Genomic DNA, 11,407 nt, shown 5'->3' on the forward strand with positions numbered 1-11,407 from the left:
TTTTCAGCAGACTGTCCAGTGTCACAACAACAAAATAAAGTGTGGCACGTCCCACAATCGTCATGTTCTGCCGTTGCATTGCTGCAAAGTTTTATCTTCAATAAAATAATTGAAATTGTTTTTACATAGAGAAACCATACACAAACAATAAATAGGACTTTGAAAAAGTTTCATTAAAACTAAATATCCTATGTGAATGGAGTTGCAACCTTATTTTTTTGTCAAGACAAGAACAGTATTTATTCCAAATTATCTTTGATTTATTTAACATGGCCATTCAACAAAATGTTTTCTCAAACTACAAAAAAAATAAATAATAATACATCAAAAGCTATTAGTTGCATCAGATCAACATCAAAATAAAGTAATTTCTTTCTTTCTATAATACAGTTGAACTAATCCCCTATTAAAATCATTAAATAAAAACATCTAGAAAACGTAGGTAGCATTTTAATTTTAATTTAGGCAAATCCCTCAGACGAAACAAAAACTGTCCTACTCCACGTTGCCTTCGATGCTGCAAGGTTACTGTGTGGCCAGACAGTGGCGCTAATTCACAGATGATGAACTACATTTATTTAGTCAAGGACTGTTGTCAAAAAAAAAATCTTGCAAAGCTGAACTTTCAGCGGATTGTGGACTGGTTGGGGATCTACGCTGTGTTTTCGGGGACGTCAAGAGCAATTTCATCTCAGGAGTCTGTGCCCGGACGGAGTTGCACCAAATCGACCAGCTGCTTAGCGGTTTCGGACTCTGCCTGGAGGTTTTACTGCAAACCAAGTTAGCTAAACAGCTAATCCCAAAAGTCACGTCACCTGTGTGGACACGAATTAAAAGTTTCTCCGTCAACTTGACCGAGGGGCTCGGCTGGAACTACATGTTCCCACGGAACTTTGCCTCGAGGGTTTTTGCGCGGGCTCCGTTTTTTTCTTTTTGCCACTTTCACGCAACGATTAAAATTGCGTCCGAGACTGGAGCGAGTTGGATGTAGCTGCGTTTTAGACAAGGATGGTCCGACTCTCAAACCTACGCGGATATACAGTTTCACCCGAAGGGATGCGGTAAAATATTATACAGGTTCAACGTTCGACTCGCTGACTTGGCGGCTCTGGGTTTACGGTTCGTGAGGCCTGCAGGTCAGGCTTCCACCGGGCTCGAGTAGAGCCCGACACCGCTTTCAGAGTATCGGAGGCCGGCAGCAGGTGCCCCCTCTGCCGGGCCTGCCGACCAAGGGTATGGAACGGATGGAAGTGGACCAGTGCGCAGGCGCAGCTGGCGGTGCGGGAGGCGGGGCTCTTCGTAGATCGAACAGCGCTCCCATGATCACCGGTGTCAGGTTAGTGCAACTGCACCCACATGTCCACAGCAAATCTGTATTGGAACAAGTGTCTCACTTTGTGTTTTCGATGTGTCACTTCATGCAGAGCCAAGGCACGTGTAAAGAGCAATGTTGTTGTTTTTTTGTCTTCGGTTGTTGCCAAGTGTTAATAACTCTATTATGATACAGTGTTTATACTTATAAACTACTTCATAAATCTTCAGTAAAATGTATTATTTTTGTCTAATACATATGTTTTTGTATATATCCGATCTAGATATAGAGACACTGGCTGACTTGTTTCCTTTTCTTTGAGGAGAATATTATATATTTGACACATGCATTTTTTTGTCCATTGTTAGTGATGGAATGATGATCTTCAGTCCTGTAACGTCGGCCCGATACAGACGCAGCAGTGTGTCCATCAACCCCAGCTGCCCTCCGCAGGTCAGTCTGTCTACCAGATGTGATGCATTCACTGCCCTCTCCGTCACCCTGGCCCCAGCCCGACACTTGACCCCTTTTTCTCCCCCTCCCCCAGCTCGTTCCCCTCTCACCATTCTCGGCGACAGCAGACAGACTGGACCTGAAGAGGCAGGTGAGAACGTTTGGAACTTTGACCTTCACAAAGGGCAATGGTGTCTGCGATGTTTCCGCTCAGTGTTCGGGGCAGTTTGTGTCTGAAGTCAAAGGTTGTAGAAGTGTAAAGGGTGAACAGAGTAACAAGCACCACGCTCCTTCGAGTAAACAGCAGCTGCAGCGGCGCATGCAGGTGCAGCGTGACCCAGGAAAGGTAGAAAAAGATGTACGTAAAACTACTGAGCAGGTGCAAGCGCAGAGGAGGACGATAGCAACAGCCCCCAACATTTTTATTGAATAAAAAAATGCACCTGACAGGGACTTTTCAACCAGTAAAGTTGATAATTAGGACATATTAGTGGATGTTGCAGCTGTGGCCCTATGAAAAAAAAAGAGGTCCCATGGTGGTGTTTTCCCACTATAAAAGAAGTGTACAAATAAACACCTGTTGAGGACCGGTTGACTCTTCTTTCTTAACCATAGACACCCACCTGCTTATTATTGGATACGGACACTTAGATGCGGTATATAGAGTTAAGTTAAACGCAGTCAGATAAGACTAAGTGGCGTTAAACTGCTACAAGGTCAGTTAGGTTGTGGGACAGTGACTGATGACTGCTGCTGGTGTTCACTACAGGAAGATAACATGGAAACCGTGCTCAGAGGAAGTCTCAACAGGATAAGGTAAAGACACCATACCAACCTTAGTCCATCACTCACACATCGATTTGTGATGTTTTTTGAAAATGTATTGTTATAGTTTATTTTAAGTTCTAAAAAGATTTTCTTTCTTTCTTTCTTTCTTTCTTTCTTTCTTTCTTTCTCTCTGCCAGTTCTTCCAGTCTGGTACCAGTTCCTCCAGTCAGTCAGTGGCACGAACATTCACCCGAGGTGAGCATCTTGCACTCATCCCAACTTAGTGTCATAGGAGGAGTGTTGGATTTGGTCAGGTGATGCTTGTTTTGTTACTCATTTTCCATTTTACACGTCTAAGGCTTGTGGGTAATGTGGCGCAAGCTGCGGAATGGCTGTCAGCTTTTTTTTCCATTGACTGAATCTAACGGTTTGGACTGATCCAGCTCTGCTCTAGAAGTCCCTGTGGGTTTTCAGATTTGACGTTTTTCATCCTTCCTCCCTCAGTGGTTTCAGTCACAGGACAGCGGCATCACTCCCAACTCCTCCCCGAGTCCCACCAGAAGGTTCAGGTACATAAAGCCTCTGTCAGGTTCCACTCGTCCTGTCTGAATCATCTACTGACTCAATGAGTTCATTACAGACCAGCCGTTGGTGCCACGGTGAGATGGCCTGTCTTAACACCACTCAAGAGAAAAGGTGTGTTCGGGTGTCTAAGCCCTCAATGAGTAAATGTGGATATATGTATAGGTATATGTGTGTATATATATATATATATATATATATATATATATATATATATAGATATACATACATACATATATATATATATATATATATATATATATATATATATATATATATATATATATATATATATATATATATACATATATACATATATACATATATATATATATATACATATATATATATATATATATACGTATATATATATATGTATATATATGTGTATATATATATATATATATATATATATATATATATATATATATATACGTATATATATTTGTGTGTGTGTATATGTGTGTGTGTGTGTGTGTATATGTATATATACACATATATGTGTGTGTGTGTGTGTGTGTGTGTATGTATGTGTGTATATGTATATATATATATATATATATATATATATATACACATATGTGTGTGTGTGTGTGTGTATGTATGTGTGTATATGTATATATGTATGTGTGTATATATATATATATATATGTATATTTTCTAAGTTTTGCCTGAATTGTGAAATTCTATGTTCTTTCTCAGGAGGAGCAGAGTCTGATGGGCCCCCAAAGAAACTTTTTGTTGCTGGGGTCACAGATTCAACCAACTGCAGCAACTACACTGTCAGGTGAGCAAGCACACACACACACACACACACACACAAGCTGTAGATCTGAAGTACAAAGTAACTCCCCTCCATATTTTTCTTCCCCTCAGCGTCTCTCAGTCAGCGTCAGACTCTCTGCCAGCAGCAGGCATCACCGCTCAGTCCCGCCCCCTCTCCCTTTCCCCTCCTCCTTCCTTTTCTCCCTTCAATTCCCAGCAGCAGCAGCAGCACGGACACTGAAAACCACCTCCTGGCCTCGCCCTTGGCCCCGTCACTGCGAAGCTGCAGTGAATAGCAGCCTACCAGCTCTTGCGTTCCAATCACCTTCCAGCGTCACTTTAAGTGCCGCCTCCGTTCCGTGACACTCTTGACTGAGGGAAGGGTCTCAGGAGTGTGTCGCAGGTGAGACTTGGCCTGGTCCTCACCTCTCTGAAGAAATATATGTATTATTTTTTTTTAGCAGTGTTGCTGTGTCACAGTTGTAGCCAATCAGGTGGAAGCTTATCACAGCAAGCTCCTCCCAACTCAAATCACTGTTACAATTACTGTTAACGGAGGATTCGTCATCAGTGTTAGTGCAAGTTTAAAGGCTGGAGAGAAACGGACAGAAGCAGGAAGCGTCGCTGTGTGCGAAGCTGGAATTTGCCGTCAGCGCTCGTGAACACCTGATCTGATCCTCATTTACTATGGGAAGACTAAAGTATAGTCTGTTGTGACGAAAGTATGAAGCAAACAAACGCCGACGCAGTCGTAAGTCTGGCCGCCCAGCTACCAAATGGTCAGCAGACGGTGAAAGATTTCTTTTTACAGTAAACAAAATATAATGTCTGCCATTCAAGGAATCACGTAGTCAGCTGTTGAACATCTGCAGCAGATGAGAGAACGACTCTGACGGTCCTCGGCTCAGGCTGCGTCAGGGTGACGTGAATCAAAAACAGAATGGAATCATGGGATTGTTCGGAATGTACGTCACTGACTGAAGAGGTTTTCTACTTGTTCATCATATCAACTGAGTTTTCACTCAGTTCTGTAGATTTTACATCTTTTCGTTGGAAGGTTTTTTTCCACAACCACATGAAGGGCATGTAGCTTTGTTTTCTTTCCTTTTTAACTTTCAGCCTCTGAACAAAGATTTTGCGTTAAAACGACTCTACTTGACTCCTCCCACAGACTCGTGTTCTGCAGTCCTGCATATTTGTGAATAGTGTATCTATATGTGAATATTGAGCAGCTGACCTGAGCTCAGCCTCATTGTTCATGTTGAATCTGCAAGAAGCGAGTGTGCTCCTCCCTAAGCCGAGACACACTTGTCATTTTCCTCATCCACCGAGTTGATCTTTTCTTCCTCAGTTCAGTCATTGCAACCATCCCGTTTTCACCGTGCTCTGACGTGAATTCCGCTTGTTTATAGAAGGCTTTCAAATCTTAAATATTTACAAACATTTCAAGATTTTTGGCCCTAAAGTTGCATCCTATAAATGTTGAGTGTTCTCATTAAAATGTTATTCTAGAGGAGAAAGCACAACGCAAGTTTTATTTTGAATGTAAAATTTGAAGAAAATTTCTGTTTTGAACTTGCGTGTGATCTATAATTTGATTGGGATTTTGTCATGTTTAAAAGGAGCACAACCACCTGACTCCAGACAAGCAGCCGCCTGCTTCCACTGTTTTAACTCTGTCTTGTACAGTTTTGTATCTTCGCTTATCATTGTGCCTCAATTTCTCACGGCGGCAGGAGTCATTCTGCCGACCTGTGGGTTTGCTGACCACTCAGCCAGTTTTTATATACGCCTTACATACGTTTGCTGAGCTTATTTCCAAAGTGTTTTAATTTTTTTCACCACTTTTGCACCTTTTAATCCCCGTTACCAGTTCATGGCATGTCGTTGTGCCACTTTTCCTTGTTCTGATGAATCATTCCACCAGTTTGACCTAAAAAGCTTTAAATAATAACAAATAAGCCAATAAATGAGGCCAAAGGTGTTGGAAGCCAACAACTAAATCAGCAAGTCAGTCTGTTTAAATCACTGAAATCCTGGATATTTCAGATCTTTTTTCTTTTTTTTTTCAATATCCAAAATAATACAAATAATTAGCTAGAAAAATGTTTGCACCCTCAAAGACGGCTTTTATTTATTTATTTTTTTCCCTAAAGACGTTTACTGTCTGTATGCTGAGCGAGGCTAACGTCATCAATCATCTCCCTAATTTTCCCTCAAAGGCTGAAGTAAATGTTTCATTTTCAACTCGCTGTGTTGAACTTTAAGCACTTTAATACATTATAGAAGACAGAAGAATTGGAGTTAGCGATCCATGAAAAATCTGTCACGTGACACAAAGTGATGAAACACCGTGTCTGTCACATTTGGTTCCTTAAAGCAAATTCATGAACAGAAAATTGATATTGAGGTGCTGCTGGGGTTTCGTTAGAGGGAGTTTAAAGGGAATTTAGCACATTGACAGAAACGTTCAAGTATTTTCAATCTGTAAATAGTTTTTTTTGATGGATTCTTTACACAATGTATTTTTATGCAACTGTAAAATAAATGTCTATATTCATGTGTTCATTCCTCCCAATGGTTGTAAAAAGATACAGAATAACTTTAGTTTTTAGTAAAAAAAAAAAAAAAAATCTACATGCAAATATATATATTGTATATGAAAAACTATAAATAAAGTAAAATGTAATTTCAAAAATGTCTTATTTTATCACTTACTGCTTCAAACTTGGTCTACTTTTTTATTTTCTTTACAGAAGACTTGAAAATTTGGCTTGTTGACAGGAGAAAAAGAGTTTGAATGTGAAATCTTTTCCTTTATAACCAGACCAGAAAAACAGCAGGAGACCCAGACCGTGACCACAGCACAAACAATAGCGTCTCAGTTCAGCTATTTTTAGTCAATGGGATGAAAGGGTTATTGGCAGGCATTGCAGCCACTTATCCACAATATTTTCACACTGTTTTGTTTTACTATCGTGTGGAGACAGTGAGTGCTTCACAACAATCATAGCTCTCTTGACATCCTGCACGCTGGCTTCAGGAAAAGTGTTAACTAACCAGCAAATAATTTACCAAGTTTGGTCCTCTGACAACTGTGCAGCTTGACGTTGTTCTCATGGACAGCATAGAAAGCAAACTGACAAGTTACATCTCAGCTGTGGCTGTTTTTCTTTTAATTTTTTTTGTAAAACTAGACACTTTAAGAAAAAAAAAAAAGCTCTCTGTCTAAATAATTAATTTGAATGTTTATTACTATAGAAACCAAACAAAATGATGAAAGAGAGGCTGTTCAGAGTGGGAGTGGTGGGAGTGAGGTGGTCAGCGGGACAGCAAAGGCAGGTCACTGGAGTTCATGATGAGGCTGGAGTCCAGGTTCAGGCTCTCTGAGGAGAAACACGAGGCCTTGAGTCACTACTAAATCAGCATCGCAGTTCATCATTTATTTCGACGTGCTGTGGCAGATTTCACTAATCAGCTATAGGCTCATTAAATAAAACTGATGAACCATCATTTGGGTCTTGCAAAAAGTTGACTCATATTTGGAGCTGAGAACTCTGGCAATTATATGTGCTAAGGAAAAAAAACGTTTAAAATATAATAAGAGTTATTTGGAAATCTTTTTTTTTTTTTTTAATGTTCCAATAAGTATAATGAAACCTATTTTATTGTTGATCACTTTGTGAGAGGTTGTCAGTTTACCATCTCAAGTGGAACTGTTTGTGTTTATTTCATCAGTCTAACTTGCTTTTAAGTTAAGATGCTCTGAATGAATCCTCAGTATTTTTAGACTAATCTCCCAATATAAATTAGCATTGCTGAAGAACACGTCTTGAAAGGTGATGGCTGGCAAAAGGAAAGGATGATATGTCTAACATTTACACAGAAAAGCAGGAGGCTGAAAAGTGAAAATGTAAATTTGACACCAACCCTGGTCAAAGTTGAGTTTCTTATTGGAGGAAGCGTCGAGTCCTTCAATGTCTACGAGGTCACTATTCACGTCCGAGTCATTCAACGCGCTGAGTGTCACGTCTGCAGGGGAAGGAACGGAAGTGTCGGGAGCACCTTGAAATTGTGATTGGACAGAGGTACCTCTGTGTCGATTCCTACCGGCGGTCTTCTGTTTTTTGATGGGTGGGGCCATAGAGGAGTTGCTCTGCATGCCAGATGCTACAACGACCTGCGAGGTGGGCGCAGAGATCATGGGAGAGGCAGCGGGAGCCGGCGTGGGCGCCATGGCAACTGCAGTCTTCTTCACGGTCTTCTTGGGGGATTCAGAGGAAATTGGCACTCTGCTGTCTTCATACAACTTCCTCTTGACGGTGCTTTTGATCTGAGCCCTGCAGATGCACAACACAGTGGTGATGACTCACAGTAAGCCACGCATTAAAATGAAAATTCACAGAAAAATGTAATCCAGATAAGACGGCAAATTCTGATTGATTTTGATGATGAAGTTCTGATCAACATTTTCTGAACACACTAAGAATAAAGAGAGATAACGGTGTCACAATTCACTTCACATTCAGTACAGTGTACATTGATTCCGAGGAACCGCCAGGAAGACTGGCTTTCGGTCCCAGACGGGCGGACTCACACGGTGCGCTCTTTGATGACGGTGCTGATATTGTTCAGGTCGTCTCCGAAGCGACGAACTGCCAGGCGCAACATCTCAATCTCTGTTTCTGTCCACTTCGCCCTGAGAACAAAGACACGTTGGACTCAACACAAGGAGGCAGAAAGCTACTAAAGTACTTTTACCGTCTTTACTAGTTTCAAACTGTGCAAACAAACGCTGGTGTGAGCGTGTGTATGTGTGCAATACCCTGCTGGGCTGGAGTCTGACACCGGGTGTAGCTGCATGGTCAGCTCCCCCAGTTTGGTGAAGGCAGCTCCCGCTGCAGAGAAGATCTCCCCCACCTGCAGGGAGGAGCAGCAGCAGCAGCAGCAGGCGACAGGTGGAAGCAATCAGAAATAGTTTTAACGTCATAATTAAGTCGGTAACTTATACCAAATCAAATGGAGCTTTATGCACAACCGCCATACCAACACACCTTGTTGTTCAAGTATATAACTCACCTTTGCAGACGCTGACGTCATTCTGGCAAGTGAAAGCCCCCTTGTTTGCCTAAAAACCTCTTTTCTTTGGTCAAAACAAATCGAAAACACTGAGCTAGCAGCTAGCCAAAGTTAGCTCTGGTAAGATTGGCGAGCTTTCTGCTGTTAGCAGGCGCGCATGGAGAAGGGTGGACCTAGAAATTATAAATATTTATAAGATACAAATCCAAAACGAAACGGTGAGCTCGTTATTATCGTTCTGTATTTCACATATTTAGAAGAAAATCAAGACGGAGGAATTCAACAAAGGTGGACGGGATAAAGGAATTGTTGCGCGACTTCGGATGTCGAACGCCATTGGTCGGTCTCGCCGGAAACGGCGGCGTCTTGACACCAGACGTTTTCATTGGTCAACGTGACTCACGACTACGACCGAGTAAACTCGAGTGACAGGGGGATCACTGATCAGCTGACTGCGGAGCTCTGCCGCTCTTCCATGGAACGTCTCTCCGGTTAAAGCTTAATCTAAACAGTACCGGTTCTGACGGATCCTACTGACCAGGCTCGGACATGCCGTCGCTGCTATTCTGCGGGCCGAAGATGGCCGCGTGTGGGATCGTGATCAGCATCTGGGGTGTCATCATGCTGGTAGGACCTGCGGGCCTGCAATGAAGCGGGCGCCGACTACGTGCTGGAATCGTATCAGTTAGCTTAGCGAATGTCTTTGGGACGTTGGTGTCTTGGATGTGTGGGCGGTAGAGCGGGTCTTTGGGGCTGCTTGTCTTGTATTAAACCAATGATCATGCATAATGGGGGTTTAGTTGTTATCTTATTTAAAAAGAAGAAGAAGAAGAAGAAAAAAAAAAAGAAACATTATTTCCTCCTATCAATGGCGAGCCGTTATTAACTCAATGGTTGCCGTTGCGTCCGGCTAAAGCTTGGCTTAATAAAAGATGAGGCCACTACAGTCGTATTTTTAGACGTTGCCTGAAGATTGTGAACCGTTCCGTTGTGAACCGTAGATGTACTTTGGTGACAGTCACTGACACGTCTGTTACCGAGGAGCACAAATAAATACTGTAGGCAATTACTAGATCAGTAACTAAATCGGTGATCATCCCCAGGTATTTTTTTTGTCCGGCCCTCTTGGCATTTTGTTCACTACCTGAAAATGGGGAAATGAATCGTGTATCTTTATTTAGCCTCGTGATGTTTCACAGCACTGACTCTTGTTCTCTCCCCCCCCCCCCCCCCACACACACACACACATTTCAGTTTTCTACGCTTATTTGGGTTTTATGCACCCAAACACTCTGCTTACTTTAAAATAAAATACAGGTTGAATCACAGAAGATGCCATTTGCAGATGGAGGACATTTGGTTTTAGCTAGTTTGTTTACAAGAAAAAGATAAAGGAAACGATCGTTTCTAAATCTATTAAATGAGTTCAACAAACAACCTTAATTAAACCGTTTCAAAGCATAAATACCATAGCTAACTGTATGCTGTTTGAGATGATTGGTGGTCGTTTAACAAGTAGAGGGAACTATTTATGTAGTGTGGTATAGCACCCACTAGATGGGAGCATTCGACCTCAGCCCCAAGCTGAGCCACTCTGCTGTCTCCTGTCTTTCAGGGGATGCTGGGAATCTTTTTCAGCGCCAAGTCGGCAGTGCTGATCGAGGACGTCCCGTTCACCGAGGAGGACATACGCAACGAGTGAGTCTCAAACCCTCACAAGTGACTCGATGGTGACGTGAAGTATCCGACTCACCTGTCTGTCCTCTGTCCACCTGTGTTCTGCAGTAAGAGCCCCCCTCAGAACATCTACAACCTGTACAACCAGGTTGGCATCAACTGCTTCATCGCCGCCGCCATCTACGTGGCAGTGGGTGCCGTGTCGCTGTGCCAGGTCCGTCTCAACAAGCGTCAGGAGTACATGGTGACATAATGGCCTCTTGCTGCGACCTCTGACCCCTGAGGATCAGCAGCACCATCAGCTAGGTGGTGTCCGTTCCTCAACAGAGGACCAATCATAAGCAACAGCACGTCAACTTGTGTCCATGCGGGGGAACTGATTGGTTCGTGGGTCAGACCTGAATTATTTATTTATTTTTGAAGTTCTAAAACTTGGATGTGTTTGTTGTTACTGTATATAATGTTACATCATTCCATAAACAATGTGTTTTGACTACATGAAGAAATATTAAGTTAATTTATTCCTATTGTTGCCTCGTCCCTGTTATTGTGTGATGGTGGATGTAGTCCTGTCTTTGGTTCTGCTGTTTACTGTGGGTCTGTTCAGAGTTGGTGACTGTGAATCGGAACAGAAATATCTTTGAACCTGAACGTGTAACGTGACAAAGTTCTGGATTATCATCTGCAATAAAATGTGTGTATGTGAAAGTCTGCTTTAAATCTGTTTGTTTTTTTTGTTTTAATGTTTTGATGTGAAATCACACACTTTTG

General features: G+C 42.1%; 3 protein-coding genes across 3 annotated transcripts; 2 read left to right on the forward strand and 1 right to left on the reverse strand.

The window, feature by feature from the left end:
* The first annotated feature begins 519 nt into the window (after positions 1-519).
* LOC142892036 (P2R1A-PPP2R2A-interacting phosphatase regulator 1) lies at positions 520-6,444 on the forward strand. Its single transcript, XM_076032055.1, has 9 exons — positions 520-1,336; positions 1,681-1,765; positions 1,860-1,916; positions 2,535-2,581; positions 2,731-2,788; positions 3,038-3,102; positions 3,174-3,229; positions 3,818-3,902; positions 3,992-6,444. The coding sequence occupies exons 1-9, from the start codon at positions 1,236-1,238 to the stop codon at positions 4,119-4,121; spliced, it is 684 nt and encodes a 227-aa protein (XP_075888170.1). The 5' UTR covers positions 520-1,235; the 3' UTR covers positions 4,122-6,444.
* A 315-nt stretch (positions 6,445-6,759) lies between these two features.
* On the reverse strand, positions 6,760-9,310 carry bacc1 (BPTF associated chromatin complex component 1). The gene is made up of 6 exons (XM_076032056.1): positions 8,960-9,310; positions 8,706-8,800; positions 8,478-8,579; positions 7,991-8,220; positions 7,811-7,912; positions 6,760-7,266 (listed from the first exon to the last, which is right to left on the reverse strand). Exons 1-6 carry the CDS (start codon positions 8,978-8,980, stop codon positions 7,202-7,204), a joined length of 615 nt encoding a protein of 204 aa, XP_075888171.1. The 5' UTR covers positions 8,981-9,310; the 3' UTR covers positions 6,760-7,201.
* A 64-nt stretch (positions 9,311-9,374) lies between these two features.
* Positions 9,375-11,344, forward strand: rnasekb (ribonuclease, RNase K b). Its single transcript, XM_076032058.1, has 3 exons — positions 9,375-9,586; positions 10,575-10,657; positions 10,745-11,344. Exons 1-3 carry the CDS (start codon positions 9,509-9,511, stop codon positions 10,887-10,889), a joined length of 306 nt encoding a protein of 101 aa, XP_075888173.1. The 5' UTR covers positions 9,375-9,508; the 3' UTR covers positions 10,890-11,344.
* The last annotated feature ends 63 nt before the right edge of the window (positions 11,345-11,407 follow it).

The sequence above is a fragment of the Nelusetta ayraudi genome, unplaced genomic scaffold (genome assembly GCF_046127955.1).
Source record: "Nelusetta ayraudi isolate G7.1 ecotype Tasmania unplaced genomic scaffold, CSIRO-AGI_Nayr_v1 ptg000033l, whole genome shotgun sequence".
Lineage (NCBI taxonomy): Eukaryota > Metazoa > Chordata > Actinopteri > Tetraodontiformes > Monacanthidae > Nelusetta > Nelusetta ayraudi.

Bases quoted from the DNA above. Each gene is read 5' to 3' on its own strand.
- LOC142892036 (XM_076032055.1), top strand. From the start codon at position 1,236: ATGGAACGGATGGAAGTGGACCAGTGCGCAGGCGCAGCTGGCGGTGCG. The intron at 1,337-1,680 runs GTTAGTGCAACT...GTCCATTGTTAG, and splicing joins CCCATGATCACCGGTGTCAG to TGATGGAATGATGATCTTCA. The intron at 3,103-3,173 runs GTACATAAAGCC...AGTTCATTACAG, and splicing joins AGTCCCACCAGAAGGTTCAG to ACCAGCCGTTGGTGCCACGG.
- bacc1 (XM_076032056.1), bottom strand. From the start codon at position 8,980: ATGACGTCAGCGTCTGCAAAG. The intron at 8,580-8,705 runs GTATTGCACACA...CTTTGTTCTCAG, and splicing joins TCAGACTCCAGCCCAGCAGG to GGCGAAGTGGACAGAAACAG. The intron at 7,913-7,990 runs GTAGGAATCGAC...CTTCCCCTGCAG, and splicing joins CAAAAAACAGAAGACCGCCG to ACGTGACACTCAGCGCGTTG.
- rnasekb (XM_076032058.1), top strand. From the start codon at position 9,509: ATGCCGTCGCTGCTATTCTGCGGGCCGAAGATGGCCGCGTGTGGGATC. The intron at 9,587-10,574 runs GTAGGACCTGCG...CCTGTCTTTCAG, and splicing joins TCTGGGGTGTCATCATGCTG to GGGATGCTGGGAATCTTTTT. The intron at 10,658-10,744 runs GTGAGTCTCAAA...TGTGTTCTGCAG, and splicing joins GAGGAGGACATACGCAACGA to TAAGAGCCCCCCTCAGAACA.